This window comes from Podarcis cretensis (assembly GCF_951804945.1).
Source record: "Podarcis cretensis genome assembly, chromosome: 9".
Taxonomy (NCBI): domain Eukaryota; kingdom Metazoa; phylum Chordata; class Lepidosauria; order Squamata; family Lacertidae; genus Podarcis; species Podarcis cretensis.
Window position 1 is genome coordinate 68,318,274 of NC_137178.1, and position 23,769 is coordinate 68,342,042.

Here is a 23,769-nt window from a genome sequence, read left to right on the forward strand (position 1 = left end):
GTACTTTTAAACTATTTTTTTCAATTCATTATGGATCATTTCCAAATACTCTTTTACCCCTTTACAAGTCCCCCACATATGAATGAATGTTTCCGATGGGTCTCAAACTTTTAGTGAATTGGGGACTTCCCCTGCATGAGACATGAGTGGACAAGACCAAGAGTTTGTCCAATGGTCAAGAAGGTGGTTTCTGCATGTGCCGTAGAGGGAGGTGAGGGGCAGGTGGAACTCATCAACCTGGAAAGCTCACTCATCTAGGAGAAGGAAAATTCTGCTCCTAAACCTCTGCTACTGTGTGGAGAAGAAAATGTTAAGGAGTAAACGCTACACAAATCCAGAATGGAGACCCTAAGACAGTTGGATGGTGCCTTATACTCCTCCTTCCAGCAACTCCTGCAGCCAAGCTGGCGCCAAACATCTTGCTCTGCTTTCCTTTGGACCCCATCAGCGAGGCCAATAAGGGGTTCTTGTATTCTGTGTAGTCCATGACCTCCATACAAACTGCCCAGGCTTGCACCTTGGTGAGGTCACTTCGGTGCTTTCCACTGCCTCCCGCAGTTTGCTCAAACTCATGTTCGTAGCTTCGAGAACACTGTCCAACCATCTCGTCCTCTGTCATCCCCTTCTCCTTGTGCCCTCCATCTTTCCCAACATCAGGGTCTTTTCCAGGGAGTCTTCTCATGAGGTGGCCCAAGTATTGGAGCCTCAGCTTCAGGATCTGTCCTTCCAGTGAGCACTCAGGGCTGATTTCCTTCAGAATGGAGAGGTTTGATCTTCTTGCAGTCCATGGGACTCTCAAGAGTCTCCTCCAGCACCATAATTCAAAAGCATCAATTCTTCGGCGATCAGCCTTCTTTATGGTCCAGCTCTCACTTCCATACATCACTACTGGGAAAACCATAGCTTTCAGAAGTGCCTGGCATGCTCCGGTCCATGGGGTCACGAAGAGTCAGACACGACTAAACGACTAAACAACAACAACAACAACAACACAGCAGTTTGATTTCACTCCATTGTCTCTTGAGAACTATGGCAACCACTGCAGTTGGAGAATCTCACTAGTGCATCACTGCTCAAAGTGGTGGTCTGCAGAATGGTTCCTCCAGTCCTCGGTGACCCCACCACCACAGCCCAGGTTGGGCGGGAGGCTTCAGGGACCAAATGTGGTAACTGTCCCCTGCACATTGCAGGAGGGAAGATGGCTTCGTTAGCCAGATAGTCCGAGAAACACTGTGTTGAGGGGGGGAAGTTTAAGAAAGATTACTAGTTACCTCATTATGGTGCTGAATAAATTTTCCTGTAGCCAAGGGTGTTGTCAAATCTGTCACACTCTGCGCACCCATTTGCAGTAATTATGGAGCCTTTGCTGCTGCCAACACACTTCCCATTCAAATGCCCTTCTCTTGTGGTCCCCAAATCCTTCTGTCAAACACAAAACACACCAGCTGTCTAGAAAGAATCTGGAATTCACAGAGGTGCAGGTTTTTAACCTGGCATTTTATGGAATTTAATAATTGTAATTATTACATGTTATAGCGCTACAAAACAACAGATCATTATTCGTGATGAGAATCTTGCGGAAATTTAAGGCAAATCTAAGGCCAAGGCAGAGGACAGAGTTAGAGGAGATAGTCTGGAATGCTAATCTCAGCACTGGTTAGCAGATCTACTATATAAATTTAAAGCATATTCAAAACACATTTAAAGCACATGACTTCCCCCCGCCCCCCAAAAAATAAAAAATATGGAAAGTTTCTACCACATAGAGCTACCATTTCCAGCATTCTCAACAAATTACAGTCCTTTCAATGTGCTTTAAATGTGAGTCAACTATTCCTTAAAGCCTACTGAGGGTTATGTGTATATATTTTAATTCCACTGATGTTTAATCGTTTTTTTGATTATTGCTTTTTAAATATATGTTTCTAGTTGTTTCTATTTTAGTTGCAAGGCGCCTTGTCCTGCTGGGAAGTAAGGTGGGGGAAACAACAACAACAGAAGTGAGATATGTATTGCTTTTCAAGAGAATCCTTCGTTTTGCTTTTTGGCAGGACAGTAATGGATTCAGTGCCCTCAGGCTTTTCAAATAACTTCCCAAAGAGAAAGGGCACGGCTAATGCTGAAACGGTTTATTGTGGTCTTCTAAAGCTGTGAAGAAATATTATGCAGGAAAGGGGAATGCGTGTGGTGGTTTTCATTTCTTTCTCCTTTTAACACCCGTCGGTTTGGACCTGAATTGGGAAGCAATCCCCAGCCTCCTACCCCCTGTCCCAGCTCACGGTGTGAAGAACCGCAAGCATCCGCATCAAATTTGCTCAGACGAGATTTTGACTGTCCAGGAGTTATTCTTAACGGCAGCGAAGACACCCCTGAAGTGACAGTTAGCATTTTGCCAGCTTTTGCCATGTATACAGCTGTTGTCACAGAAAGGAGGGCAACTCACAGCCCGGCTTCTTTTCAGAAACAAAAAGAGAAACAGTGCAGGCTATTAGTTCCAGCTCGATGGAGACCCTGTACCACCATCTGCTGGGGGTCTGAGCAGTTGTCCAGGTCAGCATCAGTCAGGCACAAACTTGATGGCTTCCGCTGAGCTGCACCCAGCAGTACAGATCTGCAAGAACAATAAAGCAAACCTGCTCCTGGGACACAAGCCGCACGTCTCCAACAAAGGAAACATAACCCCAAGTTAATATGCATCACAAAGGAGGTGCTTGAAGCAGGGGAGGTAATTGTGGCCTGAACATTTCAGGCTCTAATGGGATGGAGAGAGGAACAAAGTGTCAAGGTAGGGACAGAGAAGGGGGGGAATGGTCCTCAGCTAGAAATTGGTGGTCGCAGCCATATATACCGTATTTTTTGCACCATAACACTCATTTTTTTCCTCCTAGAAAGTAAGGGGAAATGTCTGTGCGTGTTATGGAGAGAATGCCTACGGATGGCGGGGGGATCTGCTGCAGTCGTGAGCAGAGGATCCATGGTTCCCCTTCCTTCCCTCCTCCGTGGCTCGCTTTGAAACAGCAAAGCGGGAGAAGAGCCGCTGAGTGGGGAGGAGAGAGGGACAGAGAGCCTGCTTGCTTTAAAGGAGCAAAGCAGGAGAGGAGAGGAGCTGCTTACACGAGTGTAAGCGGCTCCTATCCGGTTGGCTCCTTTAAAGCAAGCAGGCTCTCTGTCCCTCTCTCCTCCCCACTCAGCTGGCTAAATAGCAGCAAAGTTTTTCAAGCGAGCCAGGGAGGAGGGAGAGAAGCAGAGCCTCTTCTGCATTATTAGCAGCATCCTTCTCCACCCACCCCACACGTGCTCCTTGTTCCTTGAGTGCTTTTCCTTCCCTCCCCACTTAAAACGTGGTTACAAAACACAGATCCACATGGATCCTCAGGATTTTTGCACTGGGTCATCCCAAATTCAGCATCAGATCACACAGCATGTCCATGGCTACAGCTTGCACCAAAAAAATCACGCACCCACTCTTGCCTGGGGCCACAGTGGTGCAAAAACGTGGTTACAAAGCATGGATCCACATGGATCCTCAGGATTTTTGCATTGGGCTACCCCAAACTCACCGTCAGATCACATGTCTGTGGCCACAGCATGAACCACAAAAATCATACATCCACTGTTTTGTTTAGAATAGTTTTTTTTCTTGTTTTCCTCCTCTAAAAACTATGTGCGTGTTATGGTCAGGTGCGTGTTATAGAGCGAAAAATACGGTGTGTATATATATATATATATATATATATATATGGCTGTCGTGAGAGATGTCTTACCCTAATGATAAGGCTGGCTCTGCAAAAAGGAAAGAAAAAAGGCTGGTTCTGCTGACACCCAGATTACAGTAGATGCCACTGGTAATGCAACCCCCAATTTCAGCATATGAAGTTAACCCAGACAGACATAACTGAAACTGCAAATATTCGAATGGCTGTGCAAAATATGGTCTGAAGCTCAACATCAAAAAAACGAAGATCATGGCCACTGGTCCCATCACCTCCTGGCAAATAGAAGGGGAAGAAATGGAGGCAGTGAGATATTTCACTTTCTTGGGCTCCATGATCACTGCAGATGGTGAGAGCAGGCACGAAATTAAAAGACGCCTACTTCTTGGGAGAAAAGCAATGACAAACCTAGACAGCATCTTAAAAAGCAGAGACATCACCTTACCAACAAAGGTCTGTATAGTTAAAGCTATGGCTTTCCCAGTAGTGATGTATGGAAGTGAGAGCTGGACCATAAAGAAGGCTGGTCGCCAAAGAATTGATGCTTTTGAATTATGGTGCTGGAGGAGACTCTTGAGAGTCCCATAGACTGCAAGAAGATCAAACCTATCCATTCTGAAGGAAATCAGCCCTGAGTGCTCACTGGAAGTACAGATCCTGAAGCTGAGACTCCAATACTTGGGCCACCTCATGAGAAGAGAAGACTCCCTGGAAAAGACCCTGATGTTGGGAAAGATGGAGGGCACAAGGAGAAGGGGATGACAGAGGACAAGATGGTTGGGCAGTGTTCTTGAAGCTACCAACATGAGTTTGACCAAACTGTGGGAGGCAGTGGAAGACAAGAGTGCCTGGCATGCTCTGGTCCATGGGGTCGCAAAGAGTCGGACATGACTAAATGACTAAATGACAACAACAACAGAATCTCCGGACTTCTCACCATCACCTCCATGGGTCCTTTTGTTAACCTTTTCAACTGCATATTATTTCATAATCCATGTTTTATATTTCTCCATATTGTCCATGATAATTGCTACGTTACAAGTTACAAACATTACTGCTCATGTTTTCATCTGCTTACAGTGGTCTCCTTAATAAATTATAATTCCCCCTCCCCGTTCTTTCTTGAAGTTTTGGTCTTCTTGGTTCCTGAGTTGTAGATTCCACTTCTTCCTTTGTTAGATCCCAAAAGGACACAAATTCCTGGACCAAACACTCTTTCAAATCATAAAAAGTCTTTTCTACTCCTTTGGGATAACGGTGCCTACAATTCCTAATTAAAAAAGCTTCTGGTTTATTTTTATAAATGTTATTTTAAACATTTTTAAAATTCATTATATATCATTTCCCAAAATGCTTTTATTGCCTTACATGTCCACCACATGTGGTAAAAGGTCCTTCTCTCATTTTTAAAAATTAATTTTTATTAAGTACAAATTAGAAAACATACATATTTACAACAAAAGAAAATACAAAATACATTTCCAGCAGGTATTTGTACCCCTAATACTGTGTTTCCTTGTATCTACCCAGTATGTGTTGCCTTAGTAAAGAGCATATGCCCAGTTTTCAAGTTCATTTGTTGCTCTTGCTGAGGCTGCTGCGAATTGCATAAATTATATTACCGATTGACTGTAATGATTTTCTCTGTCACGACCACCTGGCCACTTGGAAGGATTCTGAAAGAACAATGAGTCCTACCTCAGAGGCTGCTGAACAGAAATAAGATGGTAATGACTTTCAGCCGCTGTGCATTCTGGCCACATTAAGATCAGTGACCTAGAGGTGAAAGGCCCTTTATCCTATTACCAGTCCCCAGGGAGATTCCGTCTGCAAGGCTACCCCTCTTCCCTGCTCCTGTTCAAAAGGAACTATCCAATTTCTTAATTTCCATTCAGAGCATCAGGCTATGCAGGGTAAAAAGCTATGAGCACTTAATTTTTTTAAAAAAATGATTTTACAAGTATAAAATTATAACAATACAACCATAAACATCCGAATCTCTGGACTTCCCACTTTCCCCTCTGTGGGTCCTATTATTAAACCTTTTCTACTGCATCTTTTTCAGTTTTATATAACTCCATTATCCCCATGGTACTTGCTACATTATGAGTGTTATTGCAGTCCTGCTAATGTTTTCATCTGCTTACGGTGGTCTCCAAGGTAAATTATAAAATTTCCCCATTCTTTGTTAAAGTTTTGGTCTTCTTGGTCCCTGAGCTTTCCGGTCAGTTTTGCCATCTCGGCATAGTCCAACAGTTTAATTTGCTCCCTTGGAATATCAGCAGCTAGAATAGAAAAGCCTCTGGTGTGTTTTAAATAAAAATTGAGCATCTTTTTCAGCTCATTATATATAATTTCCCAGAATGCTTTTATTACCTTACAAGACCACCACATATGATAAAAGGTGCCTTCTTTTTCTTTACATTTCCAGCAGATATTTGTACCTGTCTTACACATTTTTGCTAACTTACTGAGAGTCAAGTACCATTGGTACATCATTTTCATATAGTTTTCTTTCAATGTACAGCACGCCGAGAATTTCAAATTAGTTTTCCATAACCTTTCCCAATCTGAAAGTTGGATATTATGCCCCAAATCCCTCGCCCAGTGTATCATTACAGATTTAACCTGTTCATCCTTTGTATGTGGTTCCAAAAGCATTCTATACATTTTCGACCAAAAATCTACAGGCACTTTGCTATCACCTCAAGCCTTTCTGTTCAAAACGAGCTCTGGGTGTTTTGGATTATTCTAATCTATTCTACATCCAAATAAAAAAAAAAAGGCAACTAAACAAACATTTCCCTCCTTTGCAGACATCTTAACCCTAGGAAAAGTCTCTCCAAAGGTTTGGAAGATCCTTCTGAACCAGGGGTCAGCAAACTTTTTGAGCAGGGGGCCGGTCCACTGTCCCTCAGACCTTGTGGGCGGCCAGACTATATTTTGAAAAAATATATAAAATGATCAAATTCCTCTGCCCCACAAATAACCCAGAGATGCATTTTAAATAAAAGCACACATTCTACTCATGTAAAAACACACTGATTCCTGGACTGTCCACAGGCCAGATTTAGAAGGCGTTTGGGCCGGATCTGGCCCCCAGGCCTTAGTTTGCCTACTCATGTTCTGAACCATGTGGGATAGGGTGAAGAGGAAGGGAAGAATGGCTCAAGCTGGGTAATCCTACTTAATTTGGGACAATTCAGCCCCAACTCTTACCCCACTGCTCAGAAGAGCCCCTAAACTCCAAAAAGGTTTCTTGGAGGTGCAAGGGGGGAGGGGAAACTTTCCTCTGTGAATTTCCTGGAGTTGACATCTTTCACATAAATTGACTTTTAAAACCCATTTCCACCTCTAAGTAAGGAAATGAATATTTACCACGCAGCTGTAGTAACTAACTGTAGAAACTATTGCATGCTTTAAAAAGGCACGCCAAGAAAATCCCAGGATATCTGGGCATCCATATAGTGCACAGTTCCATCTGAATGGTGCTCAGTTCCACTCCACCCGCTCGGTTATCAAAGAGAAACTTGCCTTCTGTTATAATGCAACTTATACAGGGTAACTAAAAATACAGGCAGAATAAGGCCCATGTCTGAGGCATTACATCATTTCCTTGTATCTTCCCTAAGGGCAAAAGACTGGAGAATATGAGTCAAACTACAGAAAAATAAAAATATTGAGCTGAAAACAGCAAAATGCACTTTTCTCGGCTCAGATAAAGTCAGGAAAGTCAGCTGAATCTTTATCCCAGAGAGCACAGACGTTACAAAATAATGTATTTTTGAAAATTACCACCCTCGGTTTCTATTATTATTTATTGCTGTTGTTATATGTAATTTTTTAAAAAATGTAATAAACCACTGATGCAAAAAAGTGAATAAATAGGTGTCACTGGGGTGCATGGGATGTTAAAGGAGGGACAGCACTTCTAGCGGGAGTCACAAAGTGCTCCCTCTGAGGTAGATTGTTCAGGTTTGGTACCCATCCTGCACTCAGCAGCTCTCACCTGTGTCTCCTAGAAGCTGTCAGCATGCAGCGGGTCTTAACTTGTAGGTCAGAGGCATGCGGTGAATTTTTTTGCAGGAAAACAGGGTCAGAGGTGCCAGCTTGAGAGGGCGATGGGGGTTGGGGTGTGACATCGCCTGCATGATGTCTTGCCAAAGAAGAGAAGAAGAAGATACGATATGAGCATAGTACCTCCTTCTGTCAGCTGGGCAGAAGCTTCCCGGGCTTTAGGAATGACTACTCCCCACATTGGATGCGAGTGGCTCTGTGGGTTAAACCACAGAGCCTAGGACTTGCCGACCAGAAGGTCGGCGGTTCGAATCCCCGTGATGGGGTGAGCTCCCGTTGCTCGGTCCCTGCTCCTGCCAACCTAGCAGTTCAAAAGCACATCAAAGTGCAAGTAGATAAATAGGTACCGCTCCGGCGGGAAGGTAAACGGCGTTTCCGTGCGCTGCTCTGGTTCGCCAGAAGCGGCTTAGTCATGCTGGCCACATGACCCAGAAGCTGTACACTGACTCCCTCGGCCAATAAAGCGAGATGAGCGCCACAACCCAAGTCAGTCACGACTGGACCCAATGATCAGGGGTCCCTTTACCTTTACTCCCCACATTAAATGGGGGGTGCCCTTTGTGTGGTCGCGTGCAGCCCCTTGGACCCTATGCGGCACCATTAGCACAGGCTTCGCTTCGCCTTCCCCAGGTGGGATACCTGGAGGTCTCCGCCTACCTCAGCCAGTTGCCCAATCCTGCCTGGGGAGGCGTTGCCAAGGTGATCAGGCCAGGTAGGGGAAGGGACTACCTGCCCACACAATAGGGGGAGGATCTTACCTGGGAATTGTCAGTTGGCTCCAGAGCTTCTCCCATCCTACCCACCCTCAGTTAAGGCTTCTTTTGCAGGTTAACCCTTTCTTCACAGGTACGCGGGCGCTGCTATGTCAAGGTCGCTGTTGAAGGGCCGGAAAGGAATTCTCCTGCATTGGCAGGTTTGCCTTTTCTGTAGCAGAATGTCACAACTTTGGCGGTATCAGGCCTTGGGCAGAATCCTTTAGTCTGTGTTCCCTAAATGGGGGGGGGGGACCTGCAGCAGTGACCCATGCCCCCCTCCATTGCGGCAGCAATACCAGGGTTCCCCATTAAAGGCGTTGTTTGAGGGGAGGCTTTGGCCAAACGCCTAGAGGTTGTCATTGCTCTCCCCTGCGACTCTGCTTGAACATGTGTTCTCCAGAGCCAGCCCATCCTCCACACACACCGGATAACCCTGGTGTTCCCCAGATCCCCGGCGGGGGACTAGGAAGGATAAGCACCCAATGCCTGAGCCAAGGTCTACCCACATCTGAAACATAATAAAGTTGTAGCCAATTTTAACCCCATAGCACATTGTCTTGAGTCATTATTCCACACGGGGGCCGCCCAGGGTTTGGGGGACTCTGCCTGTCCATGCAAGCAAGAGCCAGAGGAACGTTTAGAGGACTAGCTTAGTCCCTCCAGTCCACTGACCGCGTGCCACTGGTTTCCACCTCTAAAGTCCTAAATGGCCCAGATTAACCAAAGTGTTATGTACTGAAGTTCTCACCCTGAGCTAGCAGGGGGATACTGTAGATAGTTATGCAAATAAGGGATCAAAAGTGGCGTTCAGTGATTGGATAGTTTTAGAAAGTTGTTACAGTAACGTTGTACTGGAGCTCTATATAAGCATGCTGACTGAACCCTTCAGTTCAGTTCTGTCCTGGCCTGTGAATAAACAAGAGCGGTTTGAAGAATCGCTGTGTCGTCTGATATGTTCACCCACAACTTAACTCAAAGAACTGGCTTTTCCTTTATCACCTGCACTGGAAGCAGGGGGAATGACGTCAAACAGAACTCTCTCTCCACCGATTGCATTCTTATGGTCTATATCCGCCTATCTAAAAATTTATAGCTCTATGGTCGTTAGCCCCTAGATTTACTAAGCAAACTAAATATGACATAATAGGCATCACTGAAACCTGGTGGGATAAGTCCCACGACTGGAATGTAATAATGGAGGGTTACAATCTATTTCAGAGAAACAGACCAGACAAGAAAGGAGGAGGAGTGGCGTTATATGTCAGGGATGTGTATACCTGTGAAGAGATCCAAGATTTAGAACTTCAAAGCCAAAGTGAGAGCATTTGGGTCAAAATTAAGGGAGAGATGAATAACAGGGACCTCATTGTGGGAGTTTACTATAGATCCCCAAGCCAAACGGAGGACATAGATGATGCCTTCCTGGAACAGATGGCCAAGCATGCAAAAGGAAGGGAGATAGTAGTAATGGGGGACTTCAATTACCCGGATATTTGCTGGATGTCAAACTCAGCCAAGAGCATAAGGTCAAACAGATTCCTCACTGGCCTTGCAGACAACTTCGTTGTCCAGAAAGTGGGAGAAGCAACAAGAGGAACAGCCATTTTAGATCTGGTCCTAACCAATGTTGATGACCTGGTTAGTGGGGTAGAAGTGGAAGGATCATTAGGCGCGAGTGATCATGCTCTTCTGAAGTTTACTATACAGCGGAAAGGAGCAGCCAAGCACACTAGGACTCAATTTCTTGACTTTAAGAAAGCCGACTTCATAAAACTTAGGGAAGTGCTGGGTGAGATCCCATGGACAGTAATACTAAAAGGAAAGGGAGTTCATGATGGCTGGGAGTTTGTTAAGAGGGAGATAGTAAAAGCACAACTTCAGACAATACCAATGAGACGGAAACATGGAAGGTGCCTAAAGAAGCCAGGGTGGCTATCTAATGAACTTTTAACTGAGTTAAGATTAAAAAAGGATGTGTACAAAAAATGGAAAAGGGGGGAAACCACCAAAGACGAATTCAAACAAATAGCCAGCACGTGTAGACACAAAGTCAGAAAAGCTAAAGCACAGAATGAACTCAGGCTTGCTAGAGAGGTTAAAAGCAACAAAAAAGGCTTTTATGGGTATGTTCGTAGCAAAAGGAAGAAGAAAGAAACAGTGGGGTCACTCAGAGGAGAAGATGGTGAAATGCAAACAGGGGACACAGAAAGGGCTGAACTCCTCAATGCCTTCTTTGCCTCAGTCTTCTCCGATAAAGAAAACAATGCCCGACCTGAAGAATTTGGAGCAAATGATTCAGCCGAGGAAACACAGCCCAGAATAACTAAGGAGATAGTACAAGAATACTTGGCTAGTTTAGATGTATTCAAGTCTCCAGGGCCAGATGAACTGCATCCAAGAGTATTAAAAGAACTGGCAGATGTGATCTCAGAACCACTGGCAGTCATCTTTGAGAATTCCTGGAGAACAGGTGAAGTCCCGGCAGACTGGAGGAGGGCAAATGTTGTCCCTATTTTCAAAAAGGGGAAAAGAGAGGACCCAAATAATTACTGCCCAGTCAGTCTGACATCAATACCAGGGAAGATTCTGGAGCAGATCATTAAGCAAACAGTTTGTGAGCACCTAGAAAGGAATACTGTGATCACCAATAGTCAGCATGGATTTCTGAAAAATAAGTCGTGTCAGACTAACCTGATCTCGTTTTTTTGACAGAATTACAAGCCTGGTAGATGAAGGGAACACAGTGGATGTAGCCTACCTTGATTTCAGCAAGGCATTTGACAAGGTGCCCCATGATATTCTTGTAAAGAAGCTGGTAAAATGCGGTCTTGACTATGCTACCACTCAGTGGATTTGTAACTGGATGACTGACCGAACCCAAAGGGTGCTCCTCAATGGTTCCTCTTCATCCTGGAGAAGAGTGACTAGTGGGGTGCCACAGGGTTCTGTCTTGGGCCCGGTCTTATTCAACATCTTTATCAACGACTTGGATGATGGACTCAAGGGCATCCTGATCAAATTTGCAGATGACACCAAACTGGGAGGGGTGGCTAACACCCCAGAGGACAGGATCACACTTCAAAACGACCTTGACAGATTAGAGAACTGGGCCAAAACAAACAAGATGAATTTTAATAGGGAGAAATGTAAAGTATTGCACTTGGGCAAAAAAAATGAGAGGCACAAATACAAGATGGGTGACACCTGGCTTGAGAGCAGTACATGTGAAAAGGATCTAGGAGTCTTGGTTGACCACAAACTTGACATGAGCCAACAGTGTGACGCAGCAGCTAAAAAAGCCAATGCAATTCTGGGCTGCATCAATAGGAGCATTGCATCTAGATCAAGGGAAGTAATAGTGCCACTGTATTCTGCTCTGGTCAGACCTCACCTGGAGTACTGTGTCCAGTTCTGGGCACCACAGTTCAAGAAGGACACTGACAAACTGGAACGTGTCGAGAGGAGGGCAACCAAAATGGTCAAAGGCCTGGAAACGATGCCTTATGAAGAACGGCTAAGGGAGCTGGGCATATTTAGCCTGGAGAAGAGGAGGTTAAGGGGTGATATGATAGCCATGTTCAAATATATAAAAGGATGTCACATAGAGGAGGGAGAAAGGTTGTTTTCTGCTGCTCCAGAGCAATGGTTCCAAACTACAAGAAAAAAGATTCCACCTAAACATTAGGAAGAACTTCCTGACAGTAAGAGCTGTTTGACAGTGGAATTTGCTGCCAAGGAGTGTGGTGGAGTCTCCTTCTTTGGAGGTCTTTAAGCAGAGGCTTGACAACCATATGTCAGGAGTGCTCTGATGGTGTTTCCTGCTTGGCAGGGGGTTGGACTCGATGGCCCTTGTGGTCTCTTCCAACTCTATGATTCTATGATTTTATGATTCTACTAATTGACAAGAATATGCATTGTTAGATTTGACTGTAGATATCCCACTTCCATGTGTATCATGGAACTTCTTCTTCCTTTCCTGATCCCTCCAGCACCATCAAAATCAGCTTTGGAGGGTTGAGGGCCCCTCCAGAGCAGACTGAGGACATGTGGTGGAGGAAGAGGAAATGTAAGTCCCGCTGGGAAAACAGAACTCCACTCACGCAGCTTTGGATACAACCCAGCGTATTTATTACTTCCAAGTTGAACCAAGCCTTGCCAAAGCAGCTTTGAATAGCTCTCATTGTTTTTACAAGCATGGGACACAAAAATAGATTTTACAAATGCCGGAGCAAAAAAGCTAATGGCAATAGTCAAGGCTAGTGTGGGATCCTCATGCTAGATTAGGTGGAACGTCGGCCTGATTCAACTGGATTCTTCTCATGTTCATCTGCTAGTTTCTTCCTGATTAAATAATCTCCAGTGGCTAATAGGAGGTCTCTCATTGGGTTTTAATTTTTTTGCTAGTTAGTGAGATTCCCACAGACGGTGAGAATGGTCATGGAAATGTGACTTGTGGATGGATGAGATCTTGTACAATTATCAAAATGTATGCCCTGCCCCATCCTGCTGCTTCCCAGGTATTATTATTATTATTATTATTATTATTATTATTATTATTATTACAGTGGTACCTCGGGTTACATATACAGTGGTGCCCCGCAAGACGAATGCCTCGCAAGACGAAAGACCCGCTAGACGAAAGGGTTTTCCGTTTTTCGAGGTGCTTCGCAAGACGAATTTCCCTATGGGCTTGCTTTGCAAGATGAAAACGTCTTGCGAGTCTTGCAATTTTTTTCGCTCCCCCCCTTTTTTCTAAGCTGCTAAGCCGCTAATAGCCGCTAAGCCGCTAATAGCGCTAAGCCGCTAATAGGGTTGCTTCGCAAGACGAAAAAACCGCAAGACGAAGAGGCTCGCGGAACGGATTCTTTTCGTCTTGCGAGGCACCACTGTACTTCAGACTCCGCTAACCCAGAAATAGTACCTTGGGTTAAGAACTTTGCTTCAGGATGAGAACAGAAATCGGGCTCTGGCGGCGTGGCAGCAGTGGGAGGCCCCATTAGCTAACCTGGTACCTCAGGTTAAGAACAGTTTCAGGTTAAGAACGGACCTCTGGAACAAATTAAGTTCTTAACCCGAGGTACCACTGTATTCTTCTTCCATGCCACTGCCTCATTACTTCCCCTCTTCCCCCCTCTACAGTAGTGGACAGTTCTTAGGGCGGTTCACAACAAGACCGCAACATATAAAAGCAAACCAAAAGCAGTAACCCAATAACGCCCCCCCCCCAAGCCACATTCTAAAAGGGTGTTGGATGTCAGTACAGTGGTACCTCGGGTTAAGTACTTAATTCGTTCCAGAGGTCCGTTCTTAACCTGAAACTGTTCTTAACCTGAAGCACCACTTTAGCTAGTGGGGCCTCCCACTGCTGCTGCATCGCCGGAGCACGATTTGTGTTCTCATCCTGGAGCAAACTTCTTAACCCAAGGTACTATTTCTGGGTTAGCGGAGTCTGTAATCTGTAGCGTATGTAACCCGAGGTACCACTGTAAGATCAACCATTCGGTTGCGTCCACGTGATAGCTGTGCTGATGGTTACAATGCATGGATTTATCGGTGGTCATTCATGGGGAGATGGTGGCACAGGGCAAATGGCTCTCTTAGGGCTACAAAACTGGCTGCAGTTCATGTGAGCATCTAAGTTTGAGGTGAGGGCTGATCAGTCGCTAGGCAACTTGATGTGAGTTAGCAGCATGGAATGCGCAGCAGCTACCTGTCAAAGATCAAATAGGTGCGAAAAGAAGGAAAAGGCTGTCATGATGTCACCCTGGAGCGATTTTCTGCTCAGTTGCTCCAAGTGGGAAGAAGAGGCTTTGAGGAGAACCTGTCATCGATCGAAAGTCGCAGGCAAACCAAACCCAGCTTATAAACCCCAACGCGGAACTTAGCTGCCTAAGTCAGCAAACAGGTCAGGAGGAGAAGGTGGACAAACAAATTTACGAAAGTCGAATATCATATGGGAAGAAAGAGCCCCACCCACCTTGACTGGCTCAAGCTGAAAAAACGGCTCAGGATGCAATCCTTCATCTAGCCAGACTATAATTATACAAAGCAGTACACACCCGGATTATCTGTATCCCAGCGGGACTAATATCATTCTGGAGATTATGTATTTGTACCTCTCTCACAAGCTTATATAAGACAACAAATACAGTGGTACCTCAGGTTACATACGCTTCAGGTTACAGACTCCGCTAACCCAGAAATAGTGCTTCCGGTTAAGAACTTTGCTTCAGGATGAGAACAGAAATCGTGCTCCAGTGGCGTGGCGGCAGCAGGAGGCCCCATTAGCTAAAGTGGTGCTTCAGGTTAAGAACAGTTTCAGGTTAAGTACGGACCTCCGGAACGAATTAAGTACTTAACCTGAGGTACCACTGTATAGAGCCTAAGTAAGATAGCAATCCTATACCATAGGAGCCAACTCCTAGGGGCCAAGGTCCCTTTGCCCCCCTTATAAAATATTTGAGGGAGCTGCTCTCCAAGTTGAAGGGCACTGCCATTCAATTAGCGTGCATGTGTCTCATTTTGTCAGCGATTATGGGGAGCGAGGCTTACCTGCCGCCACCCCAGTATCGTATTCAAGTTGGCACCCCATATGAATTAGAACGAATGAATTTGAAGAAACTTAACTCAGTCAAGGAACAAACTAGAAGCTTCTCTGAAGTACTCAACACAACAGCTAGATCCATCTCAGGATAGGGAACCATGATGTGAAGTACTCCCCTCTTTTATTTCTTGCTTTCTGAAAGAACTGTATACAACATGTTCCAGCCTTGACGACCCATTCTTACTTTCGAGTTTTGTTCTGTCTGTTCAGCTGCTCTATGCAAGAGAGACTTAAGAATCAATGTCTTCTCTTGCCTCCCAGTCGAACCAAGTGTCAAATGTTTTTGTTTGACTCCATTAGCTAGAATGGCTAATGCTCAGGGGTGATGGGATTTATAGTCCAAAACCATCTGGAGAGCCACAGGTTTCTCATCCTTGCTTTGGAACAGAGTTTTGTAAAAACGTACATATACATATTGGGATGCGGGTGGCGCTGTGGGTAAAACCTCAGTGCCTAGGACTTGCTGATCGTAAGGTTGGCGGTTCAAATCCCCGCGGCGGGGTGAGCTCCCGTCGTTCGGTCCCAGCTCCTGCCCACCTAGCAGTTCGAAAGCACCCTTAAAGTGCAAGTAGATAAATAGGTACCGCTTTATAGCAGGAAGGTAAACGGCGTTTCCGTGTGCTGCGCAGGTGCTGGCTCGCCAGCTGCAGCTTCGTCACGCTGGCCACGTGACCCGGAAGTGTCTTCGGACGGCGCCGGCTCACGGCCTCTTGAGCGAGATGAGCGTGCAACCCTAGAGTCGGACACGACTGGCCCGTACGGGCAGGGGTACCTTTACCTTTACCTTACAAGTACATATACTCTTACTCTTTTAGGAACTCTCTATACCAGAAACTGCAGGCAGCGGGAGATCTGGGTCTCCCACTGAACTCAGTGAAAATGATGACAACTGGTGAAATTTTGTGATAAAAATTAATATCATTCTAACAAATTTAAAGCTAAGCAAATTCAGGTTATAGTATCGCAGAAGGCTTGTCTATAAAATTTATAAACTTTGTGATTGTTGATTGTTAAAAAAAAAAAACCTCAAAAAGAAAAACCCTCAAAGCTATTTACAAAAAGAAAGACAACTATTTACAACATTAAACAAATTAAAATCAGTGATTAAAAAAACAGATTAAGACTTCAACATTCTACATAATAGGTGGGAAACAGAAAAAAAAGACATTTTGCTGATGCATCAAACATCTGTTTCAGAAAATTAAGAACATTTAAACTAAGGGGCTTCCAAATGCTTATTTATTGTGATTTGTTGCTGCTCAGACACGCAAGTTTCCCCCCAGCATCCACACACCATCATGGGCATCAAAATGCCAGCCAGTATTTCCCACCGCCATTTAATCCAGATTAACCCATCTCTGCAGAAAACCCAGTGATTTTTTTTTAAAGAAAACTTCCTGCCAACTACTAGCTTCCAGTATTCAAATAACCCATTTGCAATATTAAGTCTCCATCAGGAGGCACACAAATTGTTTAACTAAAGGTGTAATCCTGATTTTTAAAAATGAGATTGTCTAACTGATGTAGCATTTCAGGCAGACTGTAAAACACGAGAAGACCTTGGCTACGGATTAAATCAAGATGGGACAGGCAATGATGTCCAATGCAGTCAGGCAATCCATAGAATATTATATGCAATAGCATATAGTCTCATTGACTTCTATGAATACAAAGTACAACACACTTAGGCTAGATCCAACCTATTGTCCACCATTACTGATCTTCCTGATATACAGTAATGCTGGTCTCACTCAGTTTGCATGTAGAGATAGGTAGCCGCCAGAGTTGTAACCCACTAAAAGGGCGTGTGAACCCTGGAAGGCATTCCAGTGCTGTCTGCAATGGGCATGTGTTTCATATAACAAATTGCTATTAGGATTAAGACCAGGGATCTAAATTACATTGTTGCACTGGTCCATAGGGGTTTGTCCAACCTCCCCCCCACCCCCCGCAAAAAACCCCTCTTTCTCGGGTTATATTGTGCTAAGAATGCTGACACATCTAAAAACTAGATAAGAAATGGGAAAATTAATGCCAGCAACCATTAGGTTGATTTACCGGAAAAGAATTTTGCCTAGAATGTTTGGGAATTGAAGAATGCAAGAACAAGCACAAAAGTAACGCTTTGGCCAAGAATGTCTGAGCAGCGTGGAAGAATCAGCCAAATGTCAGCATAGCGCATATTGTTTAAATGTCAGCTACGATATTAAAAAAATAAATAAATGCAGCCCTCGGCAAGAATGGACACTAAGTTTGTTAGTTTCCATGTCACCTACAGCTAGTTCTGAAAAATACGTCTGTAGGGAACAGAGCGAAATAGATCAACAACAGATGGGTACGGCTGAGCATTGTCTGAAGAAGTTTCCCAAAGGAGAAGGACTGATAGTCAGGGAGGGGGCCATTGTTCAGTGGTAAAGCACCAAATTTGCATGTTGAAGGTCACAGGTTCATTCCCTACCTGCGCCTCTAGCATAGCTGTCAACCGTCCCTTATTTGGCAGGAAACTCCCTTATCCCAGCGCCGTGTCCCGCTGCTGTCCCTTATTGATGATGTCCCTTCAATTTCCCGGGTTTCAAAGGAAGCAGCTCCTCTCCCTCCCTCCCTGCCGGCCAGGGAGGCTCCAACTGTGTTGCTTGGCTGCGTTGCTCACCCAATAAGGAGTCTAAGAACGACTGGGGAGTGGAGCTTGCATGCCTTGTGCCGATCAAATCGGCCGCGTTGCCTGGGGACTCGCCTTTGCTCAGCACTTCCCAGCGGAGAGGTGACAGTGGTTTTCCTTGCTGCATCCCCTTTGCCGGGTTGCTGCGCTGTGGGAACCACCGCTTGAGGCTTCGTTTGGCTGCTGGCTGGGCTTTCTGCCTTTGGCTCGGAGGGGCTCAGAAGTTGAACATACCTGTTTCCAGAACATCCCTTATTTGGGCTGCTGATCCCTTATTTTCGAGGCTGCTGGTCCCTTATTTTCAAATCTGTAAGTTGACAGCTATGGTCTCTAGAGTTAAAAGCGTTGCATAAACCAGGGGTGGAGAAAGATCCTCTGCCCAAGATCTTGGAGAGCCACTGCTAGTAAAAGGTAAAAAAAGGTAAGCGATCCCTGGTTGGTTAAGTCCAGTCAAAGGCGACTATGGGTTTGCGGTGCTCATTTCGCTTTCAGGCCAAGGGAGACAGCGTTTGTCCACAGACAGCTTTCCGGGTCGTGTGGCCGGCAGGACTAAACCGCTCCTGGCGCAATGGAAAACCATGACGGAAAACAAAGTGCATGTGAAATATTCTCAGAAACAGTGATTTCATGCTCTTTATTGCAGCTCACAAAACAGTGAATTAATTTCCCCTGAAACCTCAGGCTATATATACATTATTTACACAATTGGTCCCATCTGATTGCCTGATTCTGCTTCCCTTCCGCAGCCTGATTGGGTTGCTCCTGCAGGCCAATCAGGTTGTTGCATTCCAGGATCCTACTTGCCTATTGTTCTAGGATCCAAGCTCAGTACGTAACAGCATAGAAACGCCGCTTACCTTCCCGCTGCAGTGGTACCTATTTATCTACTTGCACTGGCGTGCTTTCAAACTGCTAGGTTGGCAGGAGCTGGGACTGAGCAATGGGAGCTCACCCTGTTGCGGGGATTCAAACTGCCGACCTTCTGATCGGCAAGCCCAAGAGGCTCAGTGGTTTAGACCACAGCACCACCCGCGTCCCTAAACCTTTGCCACTTTACCTTTGCCACTGCTAGTCTCTCACAATAGACACCCCTGGGACAGATCAACCATTCACAAGCTGAGTTTTGGAGCACATTAGTGTGACACATAGGAGAACTGCTAGTATGCTGTGTGGGCAAAAAAAAAACTCCCTACAAATAACCCCACAGTCAATTATTTTCACACTTATGCAAGTTGGCTGTGTATGCACACTCATATATTTTGTATCCAGTGCACTTCCACTGGTTGTTTGGGAAGAATTGTGCTTATGCCATTAGCCACAATCCATAGCTTTCCTGCATCTCTCCTGTTTTTTCTTGAGAAATGCTGTGCTTTGATACCTTTCCCCCCAGCCCACGAAAGCCTTTGACTTCCCCCCCGTTTGCTCACTGCTTCAACTGCCCAAAGGCTTTCATGGTTAAGAAAGGGCAGCGAAAAGGTGGAAGCAAACATACAGCACAAACACAGGTTTCGCTTGCAACGTAAATGTGACGTGGGGGCTCCGAGACGACTGGCTCTCCCCACAAATGCCTCCTACTCCCTTCAGCAAACATGAGTTTAGGTCTGGGATCACGTGTTCATTGAAGCAATGTAGTTCTACCTTAGTAGAAGCTTGTGGGGATTATATTTTTTAATGGAGTAATGGGAGTAACTTTAACCAAAGCTGTACTACCATTCTGGCTCTAGCAGTACATTGACAGCTTGATAAACTACTGTAACAAAGGAGATAGCCGTGCTATCTTGTTTGCTACTACTACTACTACTACTACTACTATTATTATTAACAGAGATGGACACTTTAGTAATAAACCTAGATATCTTGACACTTATTTATTGGAGAGCTGAAAGAAGTTTGAAAAAGCCACCGATTCCTACAGCCGACAATTTCCTTTGTCTTATTCTTACTTATAGTTAAGCAGGGGGGTTTTTTGGAAGGGGGAATACAGTAAGCTGCAAATCCTTTTTAGGTGAAAGGAGGGGCTGTCTTTCAAGCTGCCTTTAGTTCTTATGGGGGATCTGTCTTCACGTATGCTGCTTTCAACCTGCTGCAACCGTATTTCTTTATGCTCTTTATCGTTTTTGTTTGCTAATAAAATAAAATGTATTTCAAAAATTGGTAAATAAATAGATGACCTGGTTTCACTTCAGGAATAGCTTCCTACCATTTAGCTACTTCCAGATGCCAGAGACAGACAGACAGACAGACAGACAGACACACACAGAGAGAATTTGTGACTAACCAAATCAAAACGGAGGATTGCTCTTGAAAAATTAGTTCTGCCAGGGTTGTTGTTTGGTGGAAGAGGGAGGCAATTTCCATCCTATATGCCAGGGGTCAGCAAACTTTTTCAGCAGGGGGCCGGTCCACTGTCCCTCAGACCTTGTGGGGGGCTGGACTATATTTTGGGGGGGAACAAACGAATTCCTCTGCCCCACAAATAACCCAGAGATGCATTTTAAATAAAAGCACACATTCTACTCATGTAAAAACACACTGATTCCTGGACCGTCTGCGGGCCGGATTTAGAAGGCGATTGGGCCGGATCTGGCCCCCGGGCCTTAGTTTGCCTACCCATGATATATGCTTATAGCTGGTTCATTCTCCAAATGTGCGTCCTTATGCCACCAAAACAGCACCATCAGTATGGAAGAGGGAGGAGGCACTGGTGGGTCTTGGGCAATCCCATTGTTTGCAGCTGTAAAACAAATATTCAGAGGGGAGAAATGCTAATGGGGACTGCTATGTACCGAGATTGGGTCTTAGAGCAGTAGGATCCTAGAAGGCAGCAATTTGATTGGCTTGCAGGAGCCACCCAATCAGGCCACAATAGAAAGTGAATCAGCCTATCACTAGAACAATAGGCAGGTAGGGTATGTACTAGAATGCTGCATCCAGTTGGCCTGCAGGAGCAGCCCAATCAGGCTCCAGGAGAGGAGCAGAATCAACCAATCATGCAGGACCCATTGTGCGGGACCCAGAGGTTGGGGGGGATTAAATCACTGTTCCTATGAGCTGAAATAGGTAAAGGTAAAGGGACCCCTGACCGCTAGGTCCAGTCACAGACGACTCTGGGGTTGCATGCTCATCTCGCTCTATAGGCTGAGGGAGTTGGCATTTGTCCGCAGACAGCTTCCAGGTCATGTGGCCAGTGTTAAGTTGTGGGTGAACATATCAGACGACACAGCGATTCTTCAAACAGCTCTTGTTTATTCACAGCCAGAACAGAACTGAACTGAAGGGTTCAGCCAGCCTGCTTATATAGAGCTCCACTACAACGCAACAGTAACCACTTTCTGTAACTATCCAATCACTGAATGTCACTTTCAATCCTGTATTTGCATATGTGGACCTGAGTGAAAACAGTATCCCCCTGCTGGCCCAGGGTGAGAACTTCAGTCCATAACACCCAGCATGACTAAGCCACTTCTGGGGAACCAGAGCAGTGCACGGAAACTACGTATACCTTCCCGCTGGAGCGGTACCTATTTATCTACTTGCACTTTGACGTGCTTTTGAACTGCTAGGTTGGCAGGAGCAGCGACCGAGCAACAGGAGCTCACCCCGTCACGGGGATTCGAACCGCCGACCTTCTGAATGGCAAGCCCGAGGCTCTGTGGTTTAGACCACAGCGCCACCTGCGTCCCATGATGAGCTGAAACAGAAAGCAACTCTGAGTATATTTCAGGGACCCAGCAGCTACCACTACAAAAACCAGCCCAAGAGATGCTCTGTGACCACAGAATGTTGGTTGTTTGTTGGATAAACAGGGTAATGACAGCAGAAACCTGGAGTGGAGAAATGGAATGGTGTATCCTGGAATAGGGGATGTCTGTCTGGCTAGAACTCTGAAACTGAGCACTCCACCCTGCTGCAAGCACCACTTATAGATGACAGCTAATTCAGTAACCGGGAGAGGGTGTGCCCATTGCCTCTCAGCTGCATTTGCTGCCGTGGCCTTGTCTGTTTCCAATTATCTCTGCATCGCGGGATAATTGGATCACGCAGCAGAATTACCTGCTCTCAGAGGAGGAGGCTGCGTGTGGCATCACTGCATGAGTCACCGCTATGAGCTTGCTGCCTTCTAAATCAGGACAGATACATGCTCAGAACAGAGACTTCGGCAGAGAATGAGGCAGTAGCCTTCTCCAAAGTCACACCTGAAAGCTAAATCGTCACTGGGTGCCAGAGTAACAGGCAGACCTAATTTTCATTCGGATAGAATGGCTCAGCTATCAGATGTGCGGAGAGAAAAGTACTTCTGATTTATCATGAAAACCACCATTCAAAATATCAGCTGAACGCTATGATGAAGGAAAGGATTGCCTTCCATTCAGGGATGGAAAAATCTGGCTATTTCTGTTTCTCTCAGTTCCTGTCCCCGTTCCCCCATCTTCAATTCAGAAACATTTCACAGTTCACTATTATTGTTGTTGCTGTTGTTTGTTGTTGTTTAGTCGTGTCCGACTTTTCGTGACGCTGTGGACCCAGCACACCAAGCACTCCTGTCTTCCACTGCCTCCCGCAGTTTGGTCAAACTCATGCTGGTAGCTTCGAGAACACTGTCCAACAATCTCGTCCTCTGTCATCCCCTTCTCCTTGTGCCCTCCATCTTTCCCAACATCAGGGTCTTTTCCAGGGAGTCTTCTCTTCTCATGAGGTGACCAAAGTATTGGAGCCTCAGCTTCAGGATCTGCCCTTCCAGTGAACACTCAGAGCTGATTTCCTTCAGAATGGATAGGTTTGATCTTCTTGCAATCCATGGGACTCTCAAGAGTCTCCTCCAGCACCATAATTCAAAAGCATCAATTCTTCGAAGGTCTTTATGGTCCAGCTCTCACTTCCATAAATCACTACTGGGAAAACAGTTCACTATATTACATTAAAAAAAAACCTCTTACAAAACATTTCTGAGCATTTTAGTTTTGTACTGGATTCACATTTCAATGCAATTTTGCTTAATGTATGTTATATTTACTAATATATTTACTAATCAATGCAGTTTTAGGTACACTTTCTACCCATCTTTGACTGGAGAACTTCACTGCAAAAGAGAAGTGTGAGTTTCAAAACACAAATGTGCTTCCGTTCATATTATTTGGAAAAGTGCAAGAATCAAACAGATTTTCTCCTTTGATCCTGCACTGAATTGCAGATGCAGGAAATGTGAAAAGCAATGCAAACATAATGGGGTTGCATTCTGCTCAGTCCTGCTCAAAGTAGACCCATTGAAATAAATGAACATAAATTACTCGTATCTATTAACTTCAGTGGGTCTATTCTGATTACGACTACCATCCCGTGTGAAGAAGCATACTAGTTTCAGGACAGCATCAGCTACACAGCAGTGCCTTAATTCTGACCCATATAATTTCAGGACTTGATACAACTGTGAAGGAAAATGAATGTATAGAACTGAAAAGGTTATCTGAATGTTTACTTGCAGTGACCTAGTGTTCCCGTTGCAACCAAAAGCGAGGCATGGTTTTTTCTGGAAAGCTAAATCCTCTCATTATTATAGTTTTGAAAATCCTTGGAGCTTTGCTTTGAACTTCAACCAAGAAAAACCCAGTCTTATAAATAATAGCGTTTGTTGATTGGATGAAGGACTGGGTCAATATTGGTTTTGGCAAGTGGTTCTGGCTGCATTTGCTTGGAGAAATATGTTGGTCACAGTGCTAAAAAGTTATGTCAGTATGTGCCTCTTTTCCTTGGAGCTCTGCTGCAAAGGGGGGGCGGGGCGGGGGAATAGTTTCCGAAGTAACTTCCAGAATTTAACCTAGTGCTTGGACACTCACACATATATATGAATGAGATGCCTTGGACAAAAGTAAGTTTTACAGGGATGAGAGAGGAGAATTCAATGCAGGATAGTCAGTTTTCAGAAGCAGTCCCATATTTATTTATTTATCCATGCTTGCTCTC

At 45.0% G+C, this 23,769-nt stretch overlaps 1 protein-coding gene across 3 annotated transcripts in view; it reads right to left on the minus strand.

Moving 5' to 3' along the window:
- The window catches only part of RBPJ (recombination signal binding protein for immunoglobulin kappa J region), an 88,941-nt gene that overhangs the window by 44,662 nt on the left and 20,510 nt on the right, over positions 1-23,769 (minus strand). The window contains exon 1 of one of the 3 annotated variants that reach the window (XM_079989780.1): positions 1,272-1,382. The exons of the other annotated variants lie outside the window; for them this stretch is intronic. Coding sequence (XP_079845906.1) covers positions 1,272-1,276 — 5 coding nt within the window. The 5' untranslated portion in view covers positions 1,277-1,382. Of the gene's footprint in view, positions 1-1,271; positions 1,383-23,769 lie in introns of those variants that run through there. 3 annotated transcript variants of the gene reach the window in all.